The sequence below is a fragment of the Balaenoptera acutorostrata genome, chromosome 8 (genome assembly GCF_949987535.1).
Source record: "Balaenoptera acutorostrata chromosome 8, mBalAcu1.1, whole genome shotgun sequence".
Lineage (NCBI taxonomy): Eukaryota > Metazoa > Chordata > Mammalia > Artiodactyla > Balaenopteridae > Balaenoptera > Balaenoptera acutorostrata.
Genome location: NC_080071.1, coordinates 94,681,680 through 94,704,703, shown reverse-complemented (window position 1 = coordinate 94,704,703; position 23,024 = coordinate 94,681,680). Strand labels below are relative to the sequence as shown.

At 51.1% G+C, this 23,024-nt stretch overlaps 2 protein-coding genes across 11 annotated transcripts in view; both read right to left on the bottom strand.

Moving 5' to 3' along the window:
* FARP2 (FERM, ARH/RhoGEF and pleckstrin domain protein 2) overlaps nt 1-17,120 on the bottom strand; it is a 91,414-nt gene extending 74,294 nt beyond the window's left edge. For 6 of the 8 annotated variants that reach the window (XM_057551636.1, XM_057551641.1, XM_057551638.1 and 3 more), the window contains exons 1-3: nt 17,014-17,100; nt 8,719-8,749; nt 6,179-6,395 (exon numbers count right to left, since the gene is read on the bottom strand). In XM_057551636.1, coding sequence (XP_057407619.1) covers nt 6,179-6,367 — 189 coding nt within the window. In that variant the 5' untranslated portion in view covers nt 6,368-6,395; nt 8,719-8,749; nt 17,014-17,100. Of the gene's footprint in view, nt 1-6,178; nt 6,396-8,718; nt 8,750-17,013 lie in introns of all 8 variants that reach the window. The other 2 variants (XM_057551637.1, XM_057551642.1) reach the window with 2 other exon arrangements.
* A 1,949-nt stretch (nt 17,121-19,069) lies between these two features.
* SEPTIN2 (septin 2) overlaps nt 19,070-23,024 on the bottom strand; it is a 32,682-nt gene continuing 28,727 nt past the window's right edge. For all 3 annotated transcript variants that reach the window (XM_057551645.1, XM_057551646.1, XM_057551647.1), the window contains exon 13: nt 19,070-21,078. The gene's annotated coding sequence lies outside the window, so the exon portion shown is untranslated. The remainder of the gene's footprint in view (nt 21,079-23,024) is intronic.

Below are 23,024 nucleotides of genomic sequence, written 5' to 3'. Positions count from 1 at the left end.
GTAAACGTCCACACCTCTGCCTCGTCCCACCCTGCCACATTCCTGGGCTTCAGGGTCAAAACACAGATCAATTTTCCAAGACAAAATAATAGGTTTCAAAACCTAGGGCAGAATCACATAATTGCTGCATATACTAGGGACACACAGAGCTCTTATATAAAGCCTATATTACCGCCAAACTTCAGATGCTGAATTACTAACTTCTTCTTCTGAGATCAGACCAAAATAAGCTCTAAGGCGGTTTCTTTGCCATATTTAGGGTGCTCATGTAGGAGCAGTGACAAACATCTGGCTACAATACTTCGTGGAATTCTGGCTATTTCTTCCTGGCCAGAAAGAAAACATTAAGTTTTTACTGGAATAGCAACTTCAAGTCCTCCAGCATGGGACTTCATGGCTGAGAATCCGTCCTCCTACTTGCCACATATTTAAGCTAAAGCTTTTGCAATTCTAAAAGAAAGAAAGAAAGAAAGCCCACTCTGAAACTTTTGAGGATGTTAAGAAAAGGGGGAACGTGAGCAACCTTCATGTTCATTAGAACTCCATCACACCTGCCAGCAAAGGCATGACATTCACTCCCGTGGGTGAGGTCTCCCTCACCCAAACCACATCCCAGACTGTTCTTTCAATCACTAAATATCACTCTTTCCACAATACCGACTCCAGGTAACAGAAAAGCTATAGGTGACGTCCATTCCTAAACCCGCCATGAATGGTTAGCGACGCAGGTACGTGCCCCGTCCCCAACGCCGCGCCCTCTGCAGTCGAGGGGAGGCCTTTCCAGGGAGGACAGGACCGCCAGCTCGGCCCCTCTGCCGCTCCCGGGGCACCACGGACACCGCTCACACGTACAGGGCAAGGAGCTGGACGCTTTTGACTCCCCGACTTTGCACGCAGGACAATCGAGCTGACACACGGCCTCCAGATGGTTTCTCTTACAGCTCAGAAAAAAACTTCCCAGAGCTGAGGTCAGATTTCTAATTTCAAAACCACAGAATTCATTTAATTAACTGAAAACAAATCATGGTTTTACTAGATCAAAAACTTGGTCACTGACTGACCTTCGGGGAGTTAAAAATCCCATCAGTAAATGTCAAACATCACTTAAAATAAGACAGAGTTGAAGCTCCACCCTGAATCCATCAGACAGATTTCTCCCCCTTTCTTTGCGCCCTTCCAGACAAAAGAGAAGTATTTTAATTTAACTAGTAATCAATATAAAGAACCACAAAGTACATCTTGCTTCATTATCATACATAATCATAATAAGCATAAGTTTGTTAAAGCAAATGATCTACATGAATGAGAGTAAATCATAGACATCGGCAGTTAGTACTTACAAATGAGATAAATACTGATTTAAAAATACAATTGTCAGGGGACTTCCCTGGTGGTCCAGTGGGTAAGACTCCGTGCTCCCAATGCAGGGGGAACGATCCCTGGTCGGGGAACTAGATCCCGCATGCCTCAACTAAGAGTCCGCATGCCGCAACTAAGACCCGGCACAGCCCAAATAAATAAACAAGCAAACAAATACATCTTTTAAAAAGAAATAAATAAAAAGTGTCAGTAAAAGTTCCTAGTTCTATAAATTTGCATGACAACTCTAAATGAAACTTTAAGATGTTTTAAAAACTTTGACAAGGCAGCTCCCACTCCTCGACCAGCTTCAGTTCCCAGGGCCTCCAGGGCCTGCCCTCAGCCTGCTTTCTCTGTGGTCCTCACAACTCTGGCATGTAGAAATGTTCATTCCACGTGTGGTGGCTGGGCCACAGCTAGACGGTTAACTCCACAATTACTCATCATCTATCCAAGGAACCACCCCCAAAGATAAATTTTTAATGGTACAATTCTCACATTTTTGGGCTGAAAACCTTTAAAAATTTTAAAAATTTCACCTCAAACCACAACGAGATACCACTTGAAACCCACTAGGATGGTTAGAATCAAAAAGTCAAAGAATAGTAAGTGTAGTTGAGAACGTGGGGAAATTGGAAGCCTCATAAAGTTGCTGGTGGATATAAATGGTGCGGCCGCTTTGGAAAGCAGTCTGCCGGTTCCCCAAACGGTCACACACAGTCGCTGTACGACTCAGCAGTCCCACCCCCAGGTGTCTGTCCAAGACGTGCGGAAACGCATGTCCCCACAAAACCTGTACCCGAATGTTTACGGCAGCGATGTTCGCAACAGCCCAAAGGTGGGACGTCCACCAGCTGACGAGCGGGGAACAAAAAGGAAAATAGCGCTGAGACGTCAAACAACGTGGATGAAGCCCTAAAACACCACGCTAAGTGACAAGCCAGTCACAAAAAGCCACGTGCGACCCTGCTCAGATGAAAGGGGTCTGTGGAAACAGGACCCAGGTCACGGTTTGCTTAGAGCTGGGGGGGCACGGAGGATGCTGGGGTGCGAGGGCGACAGCTAAAGGGCGTGGGGTTTCCCGCTGGGAGGGATGAAAACGTTCTAAAACTGACCGGCGTGATGGCCCTGCGTTTCTGTGAATACGTTAAAAACCACTGAATTGTACGCTTTACGTGGGTGATTGTACGGTTATGTGAGTTATACCTCAATAAAGCTGCTAAAAAGTTTCAGCGTATTCAGTGCTGCTCAGGAAAAAGCAGACAGACCCCAGCTTCCAGCTTCCAGCCACCTTGCCTCTGGGGCAGCAGGACTCCAGACCGAGAGAGAAAGCCAGAGAAGGAAAAGGCTCCCGTGTGGCCAGCGGTTCTGGCTCTCAGAGTGCTGGCCGGTATCGTGGGGCCTGAGCTGGCGGAAGCAAAGCTCACGTCACCGCCCTGGCGGGTGGGAGACGGACGGAGCCGGCGGCTCGCGGATGGCGCTCACCCCTCGGAAGGAAGGGAACGAGGGCGGCGGGAGGGCAGCCTCAGCTGCTGAAGCAGCAGGAGACGACGAGCCACAGACTACGCCTGTGAAGAGCCACGGGCACCAGCAGAAGACGCCGTTTCAAAAATAACTAAACGTCAACTTCTTCCCCTAAGAATAAACCTTCGGTATCAACCAGGGGAGTCCACACAGGCCACACCGGGCCAGGTGCCACCGGCTGCACCAGAAGGTAACATCAGCACATCAACCCTGCGAGTCTGCAGATACTACTGCAGAAAACCTGGTAGAAAATAAACCAAATCAGCACACTGTAAGATAGGTGTGGACGGCCAAAAAACCCCAGACACACAAAACACGACACCTGAATCCCTAACGTCAGAAGACGCTGCCATAGAGGGAAAAACTAAAAACTCTCCTAAAGAAAGCATGTTACCCAAGCTCACCCTCGCTTCCATTCGGTCGACTGCACTTACCGGCACTGGTCCAAACACGGAAGCAGCCTCGCCGCCCAGGACCTGCCTTCCAGGAGGAGAGCCCGGCCAGCTCCGGGGCGGGGGCGTCTTCCCCAAGACCTGCCTTTTGTGCCACCAACAGAGGCCACGCGCCCCGGGACCTCACTGCCCGGCACCTCAAGTCTATACCACCCACAGGCCCACAGCGAAAGTCACCCAACCACAGTGTGTCTCTCAGTCCAACTGTACAGGGCGGGCAGGGGAACGACAGATAAGATCAGTGACCAGGGATGGTGGGGCAGGGGCGGCAGGACCGGGGAGACCCAGCCTGGGCTCTGCGTCTCGGATCTTGGCAACGGTGGCCCACGGGAGACACTGGGGAGGAGGGAGCAGGGCAAATGCACCTTCTCCAGCAGCCCCTCCCGGAGGAGGCCCCACAAAGTGCTTTATCTGGCAAACCCGCCCAGCCCGCTGACACCAGATACCAGAGCTTCGGAGACCGCTTCTTTCCAGGGACCGCGCACCTGATCCTTGGCAACAGCTGTGTGAGAGCCTGCAGAAAACAGACTCCTGGGTACTTCTCCACCCCCTGAACCTAGGCTGGCCTGGCAGCCTGCTTGATCAGTAAAATCTGGCAGAAGGTACACGCATAAATTACAAGCCTAGACCTCAGGGACCTCACAGCTGCCACCCCCGAGCGCATTCCCAGCACCATGCGAACAAGGTCACGCCAGCTCGCTGGAGAGTGAGGTCCTACACGGAGAGAGGTTCCAGTTGGGGCCCCAGACATGTGAGCGAGGCCATCCTAGACCACTCAGCACTCTGAGCCCACCCAGACCAGAAGAACCTCCAAGTCAACACTCAGACATGCAGAAAATATTAAATATTTGCTCTTTTAAGTTATCAGGTTTGGGGTTGACGTGTTACTCAGCAAAGCTAACTGATACAGCTGTAGACGACTAGGGTACTTAGAAATACAATACAACTTACCAAAAAATACATTGAGTTTTAACTTCTCCTGAAAGGTATGCATCAGTGGGTAGCAAAATTTAAAAAGTACCCTATCCAACTCAGGATATACAACAGCAATTTGATTCTATAATTTCTGGTAACTCTGCCAGGTATATCAAAATACCAAACATGATGGTTCTATTTGGTTAAAAGAAACAACAATCTCAATTTATTAAAACTTTGACACACTCTCTATATTCTGAACATTTATAAAATGCTATCTCTGATTTAAAAGCGAATTTCTCAGAGAAGGATTACATCTTATTTATGACTCAACAATAAATGTGTGCTTTTTTCCTTTTTCGGTCCTAGGTTTAGTTGATAAACACCATTAAGCAGGCCAGAAAAAGATGCTCTAAAAGTAAACCCTAACTAATGCAATTCTTTTCTTTTCTCTTCTTTCTTCCTTTCTTTCAAAAAATCTGAACCTCTTTTAAGCCTAGACCATAGCAAATGTGTTTATCATAGGATGGCTACATGGTGGAAATTCTTCCAAACATTTGGCTGGAAGAGATCTGAGAGCCCAGCTAATTCCCAGACCTTTAACCTGTTTCTCCAGGTGACTCATCCGAGTATGGTTAAGACAGGGACTGAGAGCCAGTCCCCCACCCCGCCACAGGGCTCAAAGGTGGCCTGTTCCCAACTCCCTGCCCTGCAAAGGCTGCTTCTGGCAACACAGGAGTGACTTGTGAAGGTGGACAGACAGGCCCTACCAGCTCCAGTTACCACTGCCCTGATGAAATGACATCTGGTGGTTTCTTCCTCAAATAAGACCTAAAAGAAGCATTCAGGGTTCCCTGAGTTCAGACACTAGGAATCTAGGCACTAGATACCTGCCATCGAACACTCAAGGTGTGGTGTACCCTGGGCTCCAAGCAGGAGGGCACCTCTACTCCTCAAGCCCCCCAGCTGGCCTCTCCCCTCCGCTCCCCCCCGACCGTGCTCACCTCCTTCCTCACCTCCGCCTTCTCACGCAAGGCATCCTGCAATCAGGCTCCGGGGAGCCTCAAGGTTTCCTCTAGGCCTCTTCACACCAGGCCCACAGCTCCTCAATCATCTTTCTATTTTCTGTGTAGCATCTGGACCTCTCCCCAAGCATAAATAAACCTCCTGCTAAAGTTTAAGTTCATTCTCTCGTCTTTACTTTGTGACATTAAGAGTAGGGGACGCTTCCAAAGGTATTATTTTAAACCAATATAAAAATATTAGAAAAACGAATATGTTCCTGCATTACTTATGAAAATAAGTAATTTTTAAAAAGAACATTCATTCTATTGCTATTTAGAAAATCAGAAAAGATGTTTTCAAACATTTGCTATATTCAATTGTCTTTGCCAACATGATCAGTGCAATCTATTATTAGAGAATTTTCACAATAAAAATGTTCCTATTGCTGAGCTAGAAAGACAAGCCCTGTGCGAGCGCTGTGCCAGGTGCCAGGCTCTTCGTGTGCTGAGTGCCCCGCCCTCGCCCCAGCCACCCTGGGAAGCGGGGACCTGAGTCACCCTCACATTCAGACGAGGACACGCTGTGAGACTAAGGGGCGCCCTCACCCAGCGGCTCGGCCCCCGGGACCTGGGTGCAGACGAGCTGGTTCCAGTCTGCGCTGCACCGCTCTCAGCCAGCCTCTCAAAAGAGAAGAACGTCAAGACCACGTTACCTCAGAACTTTAAGACAGGAGAATACCACTCCCCAGCCTAAAAGGGGAAACGCAGACGGAGTTCCCAAGGATTTTATTACCAGCCACTCGGGGGCGACTCGATAACCAGGCAAAGTCTAAGCAGCAAAATGGAGTTCGGTACATAATACCAAATAATACCCGACTTCTAGAAAACGTGAGGAACTAGGCCTCCAGGGGTCACGCTTCTTACCTCAACGCCAAACACCTCGACGGAGTCGTCCAGCAGCTGCACTCGGACGGGCGTCCTGGCCGCCGGCCACGCCGCTGCCGCCGAGGGGCCCGGCCCAGGCTCGAGGGTGCTGACGCCCGCGGGGGTCGGGGCGCCTAGGCGTGTCCCTGGGGTCTGCAGGGCGCGGTAGGTTCCTTCCAGCTCCCCCATTCTTCACCAGCTAAGAGTGAGGAATGCACTAAAACACACAAAACCCCCCAAATTATCCCCAGTTATTTCGATAGTAGAACAACGTGAGAAAATTACCGGGTACACAAGAATTCTCTGCACTGTTTCTGCACTTCTACGAGTCTGAACTTACATCAACATTAAGAGTTTAGAAAGATCATCTTCTCCTCATAGCTCGACCGGTGAGCGTACCCAGCAAGAGGCCCAGCACCGCTGCCGCCGGGCGCGCGCAAGCAGGCGGTGCGGGGACTCCTTTCACCCCAGACCCCGCGGAGGAGCCGCCGCACCTCTGCTCACCGGCGGCGGCAGCGGCGGCGGCGGCGGCAGCGGCGGCGGGAGGGGAGGCCCACAGCCGCCTGCGCTCTTTCCCCAGACCAGCCAGAGGCCCCGCACCGCCTCCCTCCACCAGCCCGGACATTCACGTGCTGAGCACACGCTGTGTGTGCCCGGAGGGCGCTTTTCTGCAAAGGGAAAGGGGTACACACAGCACGGTGCCAACGTGGGTCCCGGGCCCCACCTCTGCCGACACGGTGGGGAAAATGCCAAGGAAGGTGGATGAAGACAGCCAGGCTGTCTGCCCGCTTTGCACGCCCTGGTTTTTCTAAGCTGTGTCACCAGGCTGGAGCGGGGGCCGCCAGCGGTTCAGGAGGTAACTTCAGACCTGGCGCTGAGTGACAGCCTGGCACACGTCACGGGGAGCACACGCGGGCCACCCTTCCCAGCACCCGCCCTGCCCCGTCCTCACAATACCCCTGTGGTCACCACCACCCACGCCCTCCTCACCCATGACGACACCGAGGGTCTGCGAGGGTCAGAGAGCTGCCCCGGCAGGCGCCCGTGCCCTTTCAACCCTCCTCAACGTGCCGGGGGAAGGGTTTCCGGTGCTTAGCTGTCAAGTTGAACAGAGCCAATCACGCCATTGTTTTTAACAACCACAGGACAGGCTCAGCGCCCGCCAGAACCTGGTCACACTGCCGTGCTTTCAGTCGCCCTTATTAATATAGTTACCTTCTATTTATGGCCAATTCCCTTCGTAAATGCGTGTATTTATGTATGAAAGTCAACTTAAAGAAACATACCTAATGGTTAAACGCAGTATGGCCAACACAAATGTCAGATGTTTAATCAAAAAAGAATGCAGATGCTGTGAAAATCATTTTATTTTGCTTAATCATCTTCAAAAAGTCTTCTACTAATTTGCAGTAAATATTTTAGAGAATTAATCTCACTAAACTCCTAGTCTGTGCCCTTTCATGCCGACTTAATTGCTGAGTCCTCTGGCCTTTTCCTCTTTTTCGAGCTTATTTTGTTATCAAGATAAACCAACTCACGAACTTATTATCTCTTCAATTAAGATGGAAAAGCTTCTCAGTGACCCACTGCCAAGCAACTCCTACTTAAACCCTACTCAGCGAAGACCTTCCCAACAACCTGCGTGAGAATTTCCAGCCACATCTGGCTTATCAAACAAGCAAACAGAAAATGAGAAAGCTAAAACCCCCGGGGAAAGGTGAAATGTGCGTAGCATGAGCAAAGAGATGAGGCGACGTGTCATTCTGCAAAATGCAGCTCCCGACCCACCTCATGCACAAACGAGCCGGCTGACCCCCTGCTCGGACTGGCACATGGTTCTCCCGCGCCACACGTGTGGCCCAGGTTGGCAGTTACCCACCGTCTTCAGAATTCTCTCTCCAGGCTTCATGCCCCCGGGAGTGGTCACTAATCCTGTAAATATTTGCTAAGTATTTACTTAATTAACATCGCAGGCATCAAAGAACAGGCACTGCACAGGCCGAAGTCAGGAAGCACACTTCAGAAAAGCCCTGTTTTCATGCCACTGCCTGATACTCAGCATGAGGCATATGAGGTTCTGAGAGCCATAAATGTGAGCATTTTCATGCCAGTCTCACAAACCTGAGTAGTTACTGCAGAAGAGAGGGGTGTTAAGGAAGTCAAGCCCACCTCTCAGGTGTCCCAGGTGAGTACACAGGTGAGAGCAAAGCGTGGTCAGCTCACAGCACTCGCCCAACACCCACCACCAAGAGGAGGTTCTCCTGAAACAAGCTACGGGATGTTTTACTTTGGGCACCAAAGTGATCCTTTCCCTTTTAAGTAAAGCTACAATTCTGAAAATATGTATACAACCAAGATGTACTTTTAGGAGTCACTTCTGTTGTGTATTCCATTGTAAAATTCTCATTTATATTTCTTCATAATAATTTTAGATGGAAAAAAATTTCTTCAGGTTCTTTCTCTTCTACTTATTATAAGAAAGTCATGTCTAAACGCCTACTTTAAAAAACAAAAACAAAAAAAAAACAAGCAAGACTAACCTGTCTTGAGGGGCACGTCCGGCTGAGAAAACTGCAAGAAGAACATGCAAGGAGGTTATTCCTAGAACAGTCAGGGCAGTGGTCCCCTTGGTGGGGGGGTCTGACCTGGGGGCAGGGCACAGGGGAGGGGTCCCGGGTGTGGCTGGCACAGTTCCATAGCTTCACTGGACAGTGTCCACTTCATTCATTAATCTGTACATTTGATTAATGCAGTTTTTCTGTATCTGTGTTTATTTTATAATAAAAAATATATTTAGGGCTTCCCTGGTGGCGCAGTGGTTGAGAATCTGCCTGCCAATGCAGGGGACACGGGTTCGAGCCCCGGTCTGGGAAGATCCCATATGCCGCGGAGCAACTGGGCCCGTGAGCCACAATTACTGAGCCTGCGCGTCTGGAGCCTGTGCTCCGCAACAAGAGAGGCCGCGATAATGAGAGGCCCGCACACCGCGACGAAGAGTGGTCCCCGCTTGCCGCAACTAGAGAAAGCCCTCGCACAGAAACGAAGACCCAACACAGCCATAAATAATAAATAAATAAATTTAAAAAAATATATATATTTAAACCAGCATACTTTTAATTTACCATTGTTTCGTCTCTCATAAGAACAAAAGATACGTTAGACAGATAAAAAAACAATTTTCTTGGCTCAAGGAATTCTAAAACATGGCTCTTGAGAGGAAGGCTTTGCAGGTTTGTACACCTTCTGAGCAGCACGCTTACATCCTAGTTATCTGCACCTGGTCAAAGTAAGACACCCACACAGCTTAGGCTGAGACTCCGGACCACGAGACGGCCTGATCCCGGAGGTTCATCCGAGGGAGACAAGTTCTCTTAAGAGGAAGTGACCCCATGGGGCACCCTCCTGCTGATATTCCAAAGAAAGCTCTGTTTGCTATTACACAACAGCAATGTGGCATTAAACCACCCATTTCATAATTACTCAGCTTTAAGTTTAAGAAAGTTTAGACAGGAAGACACTTAATGGAAAATTGAATGTAACTGCCGTGCTGTGAATGTTAGTTAATCATGGTCTCATTTTAGAACAAGCTGCAGAAGGGACCCCTCCCTGCAGGAGCGTGAAGCTGCTCATTCAACAGTCTTGCTACAGCCCGATTGCTTCCTGTAGTCTTACAATGGGAAAAAATGAAAGGAAAAAATGTATGCACTGAATTTGCTTTACATAAATTATAACCTAACAGAAATTACTTTGTTTTGCTCTGTGTGCTTATAAATAAACATTAAAAAGGCAAGAATATGCAAACTGGACTAGACCCACAGAACGCGCCCCGCAGTCCTGCAGGCCCTAAACATCAGGCATTAGCCCCTGCTCACTCCCCTGCTGCTGCCAGAGACCCTCTCCAGAAATCTGGAGGGAATCAGTGGCGTCAAGAGTCAGGCGCCCACGAGGGACTCCAGTTCCCTTCTCCCTCCCAGGTGAACAAAATGATTTGCAGTCTTCATCCCTAGAAATATCTCTGGTGGCCACATACAAATTTCCGCCTCTGATATTTAGTGTTGCCTACTACAGACTCGGCTCCTATATATTCTCATTTAATAAAAAAGTTAAAAACCAAGTCGTGACGTATAATTTCCATCTTGAAGTTGGAAAAATTCGGCTCAAAAGTCTGCCAAGGCTTTGGGTGATGATGTGTCAATGCAGGTTTGTAACAAAGGTACAACTCGGGGGGGTGGGGGGGACGGGGGGGGAGACTGTGCACGTCTGGGGGCGGGGGGCATATGAGAAATCTGTGAAACTTCCACTCGATTTTGCTGTGAACTTAAAATTGCTCTAAAAAGCAGGTCTATTAAAAAGAAAAAAAAGCTCTGCCACAGAACACATAACCCAGAGTGACAAAGCCGGGACATGAGCCCAGCCCAGATTTGGCCCTCGAGTCGCCTCCCCCTCGGCTGGGAAATCAGCCCGTGGCTCCCCAGACAAGCGCAGTCCACTGTCCACAGCAGTGGAAGTCGCTAAAATTTCTGTCACGCGTGGAAAAGCTCTCTACGTGCTTCTTTGATGAGAAGGTGAATAAAAGCAAGGTGCAAAGCAGGCGCATGGCGCGCTAACTCTGGTTAAAAGAGGAAGACCGTAAACACATGCATTTTTCAAACCACCACCCTGGAGGATAAACCAAAACCTAAAGGAAAGAGCTGCCTCTGGGGGCAGGGGGAGGGGGAGGCGCTGGGAGGGCAGCGCTGGGCTCTGCTTCCTGAGTGTACGGTGTTCAGTCATGTCGCATAGGGAACCTTGTCGATGTGCTTTTGCCACGTAACATAACCTGTTCCCAGAAGTAACACCAGGGGGTGACAACCATGGGGGCCAAAATTCTGCCGACCGCAAGGTCTTTGTCGGGTAATTCCGACGTCTGCATCATCTCAGCTGTAGCCTGTCTTTTCTCTCGTGAGCTGGTATTTCCCTGGTTCTGTGTAGGCCAGGTGATTTTGGATTATATCCTGGACATTTTAAACATCGTGTTATGAGCCTCTGGCCTCGTTTAACTCCCCCAGAGAACGCGGCACTTCTCTTTCAGCAGCGCCGGCCTTGCCGGGTTCGGGCTGCCGCCGTGCTCTCGGCATCAGCCCCACCTTCAGAGGCTCCATCCTCCCTGTGCACCATCACCCAGCTGCCAGCCTGGCTCCCAGGCTGTGGTCGACCCCTTAGTCGAGTTCCCACAGCCTCTGGCAAGTGGCGCAGGGTCGGCCCCATGCGTGTACCGCTTGGTGTCGAGCCCACAAGCTCATCGGCAGCTCTGAGGGGTCACCTCCTGAGCAGCGCCCTCCACGAGGGTCACCTCCTGAGCTCCCCCCTCCACAGCTCCCTGCCTTACTTCTCAGTCCTCCAGCCAGAGGACTGTGGCTTGTTCCCCTGCTCTGCCGTGCACGTCCTGGGACTGCGCCCTTGCTGGGACCAGGCTGCAGGAAAGAGAGTAAAAAGCCCATGGAGTTTTAGGTGTCTCAGGCCCGGCTGGAGAACAGGGAGAGAGAGAAGAAGAAATGGTGGCTTTCCCCCACTCTCTCTAGAGCCCAAACTGGGCGGCTCCCCCTGCAGCCCTCCCTATCTGCCCCTGGAGCCCACCTCCGGGTTTCGGACACCCTGAAGCCGGCTGGGGGCCGGGGGTGCTGGAGGGAGAACAGGAGGCTCAGTGCTCCCGCGGCAGGCACTTCAGAGCCTGGCCTTTGTCTGCCCGCCACCACTTCGCTGCCGGGGTCCTCAGAGCTGCTCACGCAGCCGTCCAGCTGTGTAGCCACAGTCAGCGCGAGAGCCAGGGTGGAGGAGGCTTGTTCCTTCTTCCCACAGACGGAACCTGCCATCCATGCCTTTAAAGCATGTTTGCAAAGGTCACCTTTGGGAGAGGGAAGAGGGCTGATTTTTATTTCCTTCTTTCCTGGCGCCTGTATCTCTTGAACTGCCTGCCATGACGAACGTGCGCTACTTCTGAAATCAGACGGCTTCCGGGCAGACGACGGCAGGGGCTACCCACAGCCGAGCCCGGTCACCTTCAAGGAGCGAGCCGGGGTAACTGCCCACGTCTCCTCTAGGCATGGTGCTTGCCCCTCCTTCTCAAACAGTGCAGTTAAAGTAAAAACTAACTAACATTTTAAAACACTCTCTTTAAATCAATTTAAAAAATTGATTTCTCGTTCAGATATTGAGACTTGTTCCCCCCAACATTCATCTCGTGCTAACTATTACCAAGGCAACTGGGATCTGAATGATGTAGGAGATACAGTTAATAACGCCCAATCATTTAAACGACTTGTAAAACAGCCAGTGCTGCTTCCTCCTTCCAGACACATCCCCCCAGCCGCAGGAAGAGGTGCCGTGCACCCTCACCCACGTGCCTCCACGGTGTCATGAGGCACCAAGCAGCGGACCACAAGCTGCCCCTATGCCGGCAGTGGGACTCTAAAGCCATTCTGCCTCGTTTCTGGGCCCCTCACTGGCACCGGCCCTTCCAAGGTCCTAAGAAAGGCCCTCAGTGAAGTGTGGCCACGATCACAGCCTTCTGGAAAATTCGAAAACATATTCAAATTGCAATCGACTAACACTGCTGCCCCTTCCACCCCAAGTCTGTCTCTGTCCCTCCTTGCCTCCATGTCAGGCGCCTCAGGAGAGGACCCAGCTACCAGCACAAGGAGCTGGAGACACCCTTAGTTTGGGCTCAAGCGGAGACATTTCAGGTGTTCACACTGAGGTGACCACCAGCCTCGCAATGCAGCTATGGTTCCCGGAACACCACTGCCAGCCCCGTGCTTGCGCGCCGGAGGGTTATGGAACAAAGGTGCAGGGCCCGGGCCCTGCAGCAACATGAACAGACCCGATGGCAGCTGGTGCTGGAAGCGTGTGGGCCCTGGGAAAGGAGCAAGGTTTGAAACTCGGGGAGCCAGACGCACATTTGTGGGAAAATCATCACCAGACTTGTTAAAATGCAAGCAGAGTTCGGTACTCAGTAGTCAAAACTGCACTTCTTGCCTGTCAGAAAAAAAAAATTTATAACGTAGCAGTATAACTATAAATACACCATTGATTTTTTAACGTTTTTGAATGGAACTGTGCAAAACAGAATTTATCAGAACTCCTGCTTTTCCAAGACACAATCTGTAGCTGTGCTAGAAACAGCAAGTGGGAAACCATGTTTTACATATCCTAACAATCAATAATAAGATTTTTGATCAGCCATGCTAGAGGAATCACTGAATTCTTTCTATTCTCTGTCACATGAAGAGGCAACTAAAAACTACATACCCAAATGAAAAGTATTACAGAAGTGTGTCAGATAATTAACAAATATGCTATCTTTCTGGATTTAGTGATGTTTGTATCAACGGTCAGCTTTTTCAAATCTGTATCTTATTTACTTTTTCTCATTCTAAATAAATATCTGCAAATTAATTTTCAAATTGATTTTTATTTGTAACACTGTATTTTCTTAAAGAGGCCTCCTCCCCCAAATTGGATAAGTCTCAGGCCCCATAAAAGTTGGCATCTGCCCTTGCCCCAGATGAAATTTGATTAGTTCAAACATTTATTGAGCACCTTGCCTCTGTATCAAGGAAGTCTACGTCCTTAAAGATACAGGAGCCTGCAAGAGGGAGGAAATCCCTCCCATTACAGTGGAGAAGACAAAGAAGACAGTCTGTTAAAGGGTGGTAAGAGCCGTGTGGAAGTGAAGTGAGGAAGCCTCCAGGAATCTGGTAGGTGGAGAGGGAGGGAGGAGGCCTCAGCAAAAAGGGGGTGTCTGCGCATCTGGTCCTCACAACCCCCATCACACACGTGCTGTCTCGTCTCCGGTTTAAGGGACCCCACGTGGCGAGCACACAATGATCTAGAAGGGGAGACAACTGTGGACGTGGCCCTGACCACTGCCCGCCGCAGCAGCGGAGGGCAGGAAGCACGAGGTAACACCAAGGAAGGCAGCGCTGCTAGCCTGGCCTGGGCGGCTCTCCAGGATGCAGCGGGCGCTGGGCCCCGCAGGGCGACAGGAGACCAGCTAGACAAGAGCAGCGTGCGCGCAGGCAGGGGCTGCTGGGCAAGGCTGAGAGTGGCAGGCGCCCTGAGGATGCCCACGGGGGGCCGGGCTGTGGGGGTCTCGAGGGCCCACCTAAGAGGTCTGGGCGGAATCTCATACCTCCTTCTGTGCTGCAGCTGGGCGAGAGGGGATGAAGAAAGATTCGTCACTGCATCCGACAACGTCAGAGGGCCTTTCTGCTTTTGAATTTTAAAATGACTATAAACCCAAACACCAGCTTAGCGAGAAAACAGTCCTGTGGCCCTAAAATGAAACTACTTACATCACCCCACCTTCCCCTCTGGGCCCTGTCCACGTCCTCGCACGTTGTTACATCAGTAGAATCGCTGCGTACAAACGACTTCGCCTTTTTGGTTAAGACGTGTTTTTGAACATATTTCCATGGATCAAAATGGTTCAAATTTTGCTGGGAAGGAAGGACAGGAAGGAGATCTCCAGAGCATGTCTGCTGGCGGAGGACTCTACCCCTCTGACATGCAGAGTTTATGTATCAAAGTTTGTTTTCAAAACTGGGATTCCAAAATCAAAATCTTTTATCACATACGGCTCGCTGCTCTCCAAAAAGATGAGACCAATTTACAGAATCACCAGAAACCCACCAAACACCGGCCTCTATCTTATTAAGCTTTGTGGAACCCTCTCACCTTTTTAGCACCCTGTTGCCAAGGTAAAACCTGAAGTTGACAAATATGCTACCATCCAATCATGCTCTACACACGGGATCTCAGAGAACACGACCAGAGTGACCTCGGCTCAACATCCAGCTTTACAGGGGGCGTTTCCCTGCACCTAACGCCAAGCCGTGTGCAGGAAGCTCACGATCCACTGAGCAAATGGGGAGGTGGCAGGCTTATACGAAAGCGGGTGAAGAAAAAACAGCAGCAAACCTGAAAGGGCAAGCAGCAGTAACAAACACCCGTTACCGTCTCAGGGTAGAGAAGACGCTGGTGTGACGAGAGGCAGGAGTGTCTGGAAAGGAGTGGAACAGAATTCCTTGGGGTCCAGTGGATTTAAAAGAGCTTGCATGGGGCTTCCCTGGTGGCGCCGTGGTTGAGTCTGCCTGCCAATGCAGGGGACACGGGTTCGAGCCCTGGTCTGGGAAGATCCCACATGCCGCGGAGCGGCTAGGCCCGTGAGCCACGACTGCTGAGCCTGCGCGTCTGGAGCCCGTGCTCCGCAACAAGAGAGGCCGCGACAGTGAGAGGCCCGCGCACCGCGATGAAGAGTGGATCCCGCTTGCGGCAACTAGAGAAAGCCCTCGCACAGAAACGAAGACCCAATACAGCCAAAAATAAATAAATAAATAAACTAGGAAAAAAAAAAATTTATAAAAGAGCTTGCATGGAATTATCCATGCATCCACCTTTGCTTTGTCAATCCAGTGCCTATCCTTCCCTCCAAGCAGGATAATTCTGCTTAAATACTGCGTACTTCTCTCTCTACTGTCTACTCAGATTCTTCTTCCATCTGGTAATATAATGGCTAACACTTATTAAGCACTTACTGTGTGCCGGGCATCCAGCTAACAGCTTTTCCACTGAAGCTTAATCCTCACAACAAGTCTATGAGGCAGGTAAACTGTAACCTCATTTGCTGATAGGGAACCTGAGGCAGAGATAAATGAATGTATCATATAAACTTCCCTTTTGGGAAAGGGTGTCCATGCATGTAAATGAGCCAGCAAACTTCTGCAGCTCCTGTCGGCGTCTGGTCCAAACAGCTCAGTGTGAACTGCTCACTGAGAATCTGCAATGAAGCAGGCGCACCGGGGAAGCAGGGCCAGGGTGTGATCCTAAACCCGTCACCCCACTCCCCTGCTTCCAAACGGGGCCTGGGCACGTCTCCTCTGCAGATTTTGAGAGAACCAAATAAAATAACGGGCGTGAAGCGCTTCACAACCCTTCCCAAAGAGCTACGCCTGCAGTGTACAGGAACTCATAAAAACCTTTCAAAAAACAGCAGATACAGACAATGAACATTAGATTTGGCCTACCAGCAAAGGTCACTCCTTGCCTGCCGACCTCAAATGTCCTCTCCCATCTCTGTGGCAGGAGAAAACTGCACACCGTCCACACACAAGCGGCCCGCTGGCCCGACGCTCCTGACAGCCATCGAGCACCTCCGCAGTCCTCCGCCGGAAGCGCCCTCACAGACGTGAGCAAAGGTACAGAGAAGAGCCACCCTGAGGTGTAAATCTTTCCATCCTTTCACTGTGGACTGACATTATTTCCTTCAATGCACCTTGTGTGAATTTGTTTTTCACGGCAATTACTGACCAGCACACGAAAGGCCACCAGAGGCTGCAGCCACCATAGTAAATGGAAACGGGGGCATATTCCAGCCCCAGCTTTCACCATCTGCCTTTAGAAGGCTCCCCACTGCCTGAGGAGCCGTTCTACGCTTCATGGAGTAAAAACATTAACACCTAATACTGGTTCCCGGCGTTAAGATACAATCTAAGGAAAGGCCAAAAAGGGCGTGGTCTCAGGCGGCGCGAGCTTCCACCTGTGGCTCTGCCGGGGCCTCCACGCGGGACCCTCCCGCCCACCCCGGGCCTCCAGCGGGCAGGCTCCCCACACACGGCCCTCCCCGCACGGGGCCTGCCGCCCTAAGGCCTTCTGAGCCCGGGCGTGGACTCCTCTGGCCGCCCGCCATCCGGAGGCGCCCGCCCTGCCCTGGGCTTCGGCCCACGGCCTCCGCCGCCCGCCCCCGAGGCGCAGCCCGGCCCCTGCCTGACCGGGGCCCCGCTGCCCCGCACGCTCACCAGCCGCCAGGCTCCCGCCGTCCCCTGCAGCGCCCTGCAGACGCCGCGTCTGCTCCTCCCGCTTGCGACGGCCCGTAGGCCGCCCCCGCGTCGCGCGCCCAGTCCCTACCCCCCGCCCAGGGCCCCGCCCCCGCCCCCGCGGACGCGCCGCCGATTGGCCTGCGGACTCTGGGGCGGGGCCTCTGCGGCCGCGGCCTAGAAGCGCGGCACAGAATTCTGATTGGTGAATGGACCGGAGGAGGCAGGGCGAGAGGGCAAGCGCGGAGTCCAATGCACTTCAGCAGATATTCGGCTCGCAGGGCGGCGCGGGGTCCTGGGCGGGGCGCGGTTCCGGCTCGGGGAGGGGCGGGGCGCCGGCTCTGGGGGGCGGGGCGTCGGCTCTGAGAGAAGGGTCCGGGTCGGAGGGCGGGGCGCGGTCCCGGCGCAGCACCCATCTGCTGGCTCCCTCCGCCCCCGACCCTGGCTGCCAGCCTCCCCGTTACCCGCTCCACGTACCAATTGCGATCCTCCTGGGGCTACTGGGGTCGTGGCCTACGGGCAGCGAGAGCCCCGCGAGGATGTGCTGAGGAGGAAACGGGCCGTGCTGGCGAGGCCCGCGGCCCTTCCAGGCTTCACAGTCCTCCTCTAGTCTCGTGGCCCCCACCCGGAAATGGAAACGTGACACCACGTCCGGAGCCCCCAGGCCCGCGACTCGCAGCAGCACACGCCCCTTCTTCGAAGAGGTTCAGTGAACTCCTACGCATCCTTCAAGACCCGGTTCAATTTGCCCTGGTCCTGGCTCCCGCCGCAGTCCCCGCGCCTCCCGGGGCAGGCCAGGAGCGCGCCCCCGCGCGTCTGTCTAGGGAGTAAACCGAGGATGGACCCGGACCCATCTAGGAGGGGACTCCTAGGGTTCTGGCCACCGGATCAAGACCCTGACCCCGTACGTTTCCCAAAGGAAGCAGGAACAGCCGCTCCCCGCGGGGCAGCTTCGGATTCGAGACTCAGAAGGGCACTCCTGTCCCCCGTCGCTCCCTCCGAGCTTTTCCTCTAACTGGCCCCCAGCGACACCACCAGCAGCCCCGATGTCAGAACCCAGGCGCTGTTCTCAGGGTGGCACACACCCCTCGGCACGGAACACCGACAGGTGAGCAGCGCCAGTGGGGACCCCGCAGGGGGAAAGCCTGGTCAGAGGCTGCGGGGTGTATGCTGGAGGGAGGGCCTGAGGCAGAGGTGCAGGACCTGGGGGAGGGAGGGACGTGGAAAGAAGGAACCAGACACAGGGCTCTAGGCAGACAGAGAAGGAAGTAAAGGGGCCCAGGCGGTCCTGGGGTGGTCAGTGGAGTGGGCAGAGAGAGGGCCAGCCAGCCACCCAGATCAGGGTTACAGTCCAGGTTTTCAACATTTCTTCTAATAAGTTAGTAGTTGTTACTACAGTGAATGAGATCTTTCCCACATTTTCTATTTAGTGGGCAGACATCACTGAACTCTCACTAGTGGTTAATTTTTATCATTCACTCTAAGTAGATTATCAGATTCCCCTGTAAATATTTCCTTTCCAATCTCTATGGCTTGCCTTTTGGGCTGGGATCGCCAATACAGAGTTGTTGGGTACAGATGTTGGTGCAAATAATTCCTCCTGATTTTTAAAAAATGTTATTTACTTATTTTTGGCTGCATTAGGTCTTCGTTGCTGTGTGCGGGCTTTCTCTAGATGCGGCGAGCGGGGGCTACTCCGCGTTGTGGTGCGCGGGCTTCTCATTGCGGTGGCTTCTCTTGTTGCGGAGCACGGGCTCTAGGGCACGTGGGCTTCAGTAGTTGTGGCGCGTGGGCTCTAGAGTACAGGCCCAGGAGTTGTGGCGCACGGGATTAGCTGCTCCGCGGCATGTGGGATCTTCCTGGACCAGGGCTCGAACCTGTGTCCCCTGCATTGGCAGGCGGATTCTTAACTACTGTGCCACCAGGGAAGCCCCCTCCGGATTTTTATACACAGAAAACGCAGGGCTTTCTCTGAATCTTTCCGAGAAAACCTTACACCTTTACCCCGTCAAAAGAGCCAACAATGAGAACTACTCACTTAATATCTAAACAATAGTGCTTTATTGGTAAAAGGTTAGTTTCAATGGATACAAAATTGCTGTGTAAAATAAGTTTTCAAAATACATTTTTATAGGTAAAGCTTATCTCTTAGTAAAAGAGCAATTATCTATTAGCAAAAGTATTTAGATTCGGGCAGCAAAACAAAAGGGAATTTAAAAGTCTTACAGTGTAGGTCCACCCACACCCCCATAACCATTAGGTGGCAGCTAGCACTAAGTAGTAGTTTTACTATATAGAGCTTACACCTACCACGTTCAAGTGCTGCCACACCCCACCCCTTTTTAAAAACAGCTTTTACTAGCATAGTTAATAAATGACAAAATAACCCAAGTAACTAGCCTTGCATGGAGGGGCCCTAAGGTCATGGAACACTTTTTCTTGGTAAAAACTTTGCACAATGTGCCTAAACCTGTAGCTCTTGACCATTTGCAATTACCCAACAGTGAAAGGGCAAAGTCAGGAGAACACCCAGTGATTTTCTGTAGTACACCTTTGTAACTAATATATTTCAACCATCTCATTTTCTTTTGTCTGTTGAATACAAAACCCCCTCCTCATCCTTGGAGTAATAAGCATTTTCTCCATTTCAACCCCTCTTGTTCTAGCAAAATGAAAACACTGAACCAGCACCTGCTCCCTCCAGATCTTCTTTCATCTGTCACTTTTTGGGGACCAATTTCCCCACGTCAGTAGAAATGCTGAAAAAAAGGCAACCCCAAGAGCATCAGCGCCCCTTTGAGTGCACGACAGGGAGACCAGCTACGAGGACAGGGAAGGGCCAAGGCCACAGGGCACAGGAAACCAACCAGGTGCAGCTTCAACTGGTGGCACCCGTCAGCCAGCCCACGGTGCAGATCTGAAATAGCCTTCATTCTCACACGATACATGGAAGGAAATGACAGTGGCTGAAAAAGGACTAGACAGCCTGCACACACAAAAAGATCACCGCTATTTGCCTGAAAACCATTCAGGAAAGCATCAGTTAAAGGGACGCCAAGTCAGGAAAACCTGGCAGGCATTTTGGGCCCCACGGGGCTGAGGCCTCGGGGCCACCCACCCGAGGGCCCTGATTTTCGCTGCTGAGGCACATCTCCTATACCTGCAGTTAGAGAAAACACAGTGAAGTGCAGCATAAAAATAGGAAAAGGCTGGTTTCTGCACAGATCAATTGTTAATTTTCCTTAAAAAGTTATTTTTTAAATTTAGTTGAATAAAAATAGTTTATTGACTCTCATTGTGTAGGTAAGAATCTTAGTTGCAATATGAAAACTGCAGCTCACGGATACTTTGATTTTTCATGGCAAACCCTACAGAAAGTGGCTTGTGGCGAGTTCTCTGCATAGACCCAAGAATCCAAAGACTTGTTAAAAAATTCGCCCCTAAAAGCCTGTTTTTAAAAAAGCTATTTAAGTATAAACATGTATCTCACCGGGTAATTCTGTTTCGTTTGGTGAACACATAAATGTGCAGATGGATTAACAGTATTGAGTTATAGCAGCAAAACTGGTTTTAGGTGTTGTGCTCAAAGCAAGACAGCTAACCAGGTGCCATGACTTGGTGAGAAATGGCCTTGCACCAGGGCAGCTCTCATCTTTCTGTGTCACTAGGTCCATGTCTCTGCTACTCAGGAACATTCTGGGAAATCTGAATGTTCTAGAAATAAATCATGATTAGTCGGTTAGGCCAGCCAAATCAAATTCAACTATTAACTATACATGCTGACTGGTCCCTGGGAATCAATGCTAACATTAGTGGTCAGTTAAGGTGGACAAAAAATGGAAATGGAAAGTTAACCTCACAAAATATAAAGTATAACATAATGAAATATAAATGTTAAGGTACTTCATACAAAATAACACATCAAAAGTTTTTAAAAAATTAAATTCTCAGGCACAGGTACTGTAAAATGTGGATAGGCACCCCTCCAACAGTCTTGAAAACACGCAGCTGTGTTACTTGTCAGAATGTTATCTTGCAAAGTGTTTTCTGGAAAAACAAACACAACACATTTAAGTGGGAGTGATGCCATGCCTGCTGCTTGGACCACTGGCAGCATTACTTTCCTGCAAAACAACAAACGGCACAAACTGAGCAGAAGGTGGGCCCTGAGGACCAGCGTTTACTAAAATCAAAACGCCGCTTATGAAGCTCTGGAAATCAGGAGTACTGCAAAGCTGAAAAGCACACAGAAATGTAGATTAACTTTATGTACCAAAAGTAGAATCCTCGTAATTCCATAAAGTTTTAAAAAGAGAAGCAGCAAGATCAGAGAGAGTGAGCTAACATCTACTGCTCCCAACTGCCTCAAATGAGCCCCACCCCTCAGGAGTCCATTTCTCTGCCATCATTTCCCGTCAGGCGGCAAACCTGCCCAGGCAGGACTGCCCTGTGCGGCCAGGAGGTCCATCAGTTGACAAGTGACGTGACCACAGGCAAGTAATTTTAAACCCTTGCACAGCGTCCATGTCCTCACTGGGCAAGTACGAACTCAGCACGTGCCATCAGGACCTTTCTAAGGTTTCAACGTGATGATGAAAGAAAAGCAACCAACTCTGACCCAGGTGGGGTTCCGTGGATGCTCCCTTTAAAAGCAACTGGTTACACTGGACGTGTGTATCTGTGTCTTTCTGTGCATGTATTTCACAACTAAAAGCTTTCCCGATAAGCCGCAAAGGGGCAGGGGCTTTGTTTTGGTGACCAATGCCCCCAGCCTGCCCGCCCCACCCCACGTCCTTCATCACCTGTCCGTGTTGTGGAAGCCTTCTGACAGGTGCCCGACCTCCGGGCCCCTTACCGCCCGTCTCATTGGTCCTGCAATGTGTCAGCTCAGCCTGCAGTCACTCAGGGCATCACATCGCCTCCTGAGGGACTGCACCGACGCTCGCATGCCCTACCATCAGGTCCACATCCCAGCTCTGCGCCAGCTCGAACTCTGAGTGGCCCCAGTCCGCTCTCCCACAGAGCAGGCTTGCCTCCGCCCCTACCCGTGTAACTCTTCATCCTCTGGTCCTCATCTGACTCGACCTCTCCCTCCTTCCTCTTGCAGGTACGGGGCAGCCACCTGGACAGCTCCATAGGGTACAGGGGAGCGGACATTTGCCTTCTCCTAGTCCGGCGTCCCTGGTGTCTGCGGCCTCCCTTCAAGCAGGGAGGCCAGCATACACCCGGTCACCCAGCCAGGTGAGCCACCAATTCCCATCGGCTGCAGCAGAGCTGTGGCGAGGAGCCAGGCCAGCAGTCTCCATCGAGGCAGCCCTGACCTACCTGGCGTACTTCTCCCTTGACCCCGTCTCTACTTTTAGTTGGCCTAAGCTGTTCCAGTAACACTTTGAAGAGATGTTTTCAGCTTTAATAAATTTCAAATTGTACGACCAATGAAAGCTACTTTAATATACAGTTTTCTTCTCCTGCTGTGAGACAATAAACATAGATCCTGGTCTCTGCCCCCAGCCCTGGCACACAGCCCCTAAAACCCTTTCATTTCCTAAGTGGTCAGAGCACCAGGAGCACCTCTTGTCCGGATACTCGGTCCTTGACCTCTGTTTCTGACACAGGGCTCCTGAAACCCATGTACCTTCCCTGATTTTGTGCTAATAAGAGAACTCTGTGGGTTGGTCACCAGAAAGACCAAGCCATGATGAGAAGCTTGTCATTTCCAGCCTGTCCCCCAATCCTCCAGAAAGGGTAGAGGAGCAGAAAATGGAGCTAATGACTGATCACACCTACTCGAGGAAGCCTCCTTTAAAATCCCCAAAGCAGGGGTTTGGAGAGCTTCTGGGTTGGTGAATCCATCCAAACCAGGAGGGTGATATACCCAAACTCCTCAGGGCCAGAAGCTCCTGCACTAGGGACTCTCTCAGACCTCACTCGCCCTGTGGGTTTCTTCATCTGGCTATTCACCTCTGTTCTTTATTACATCCTTTAATAAATGT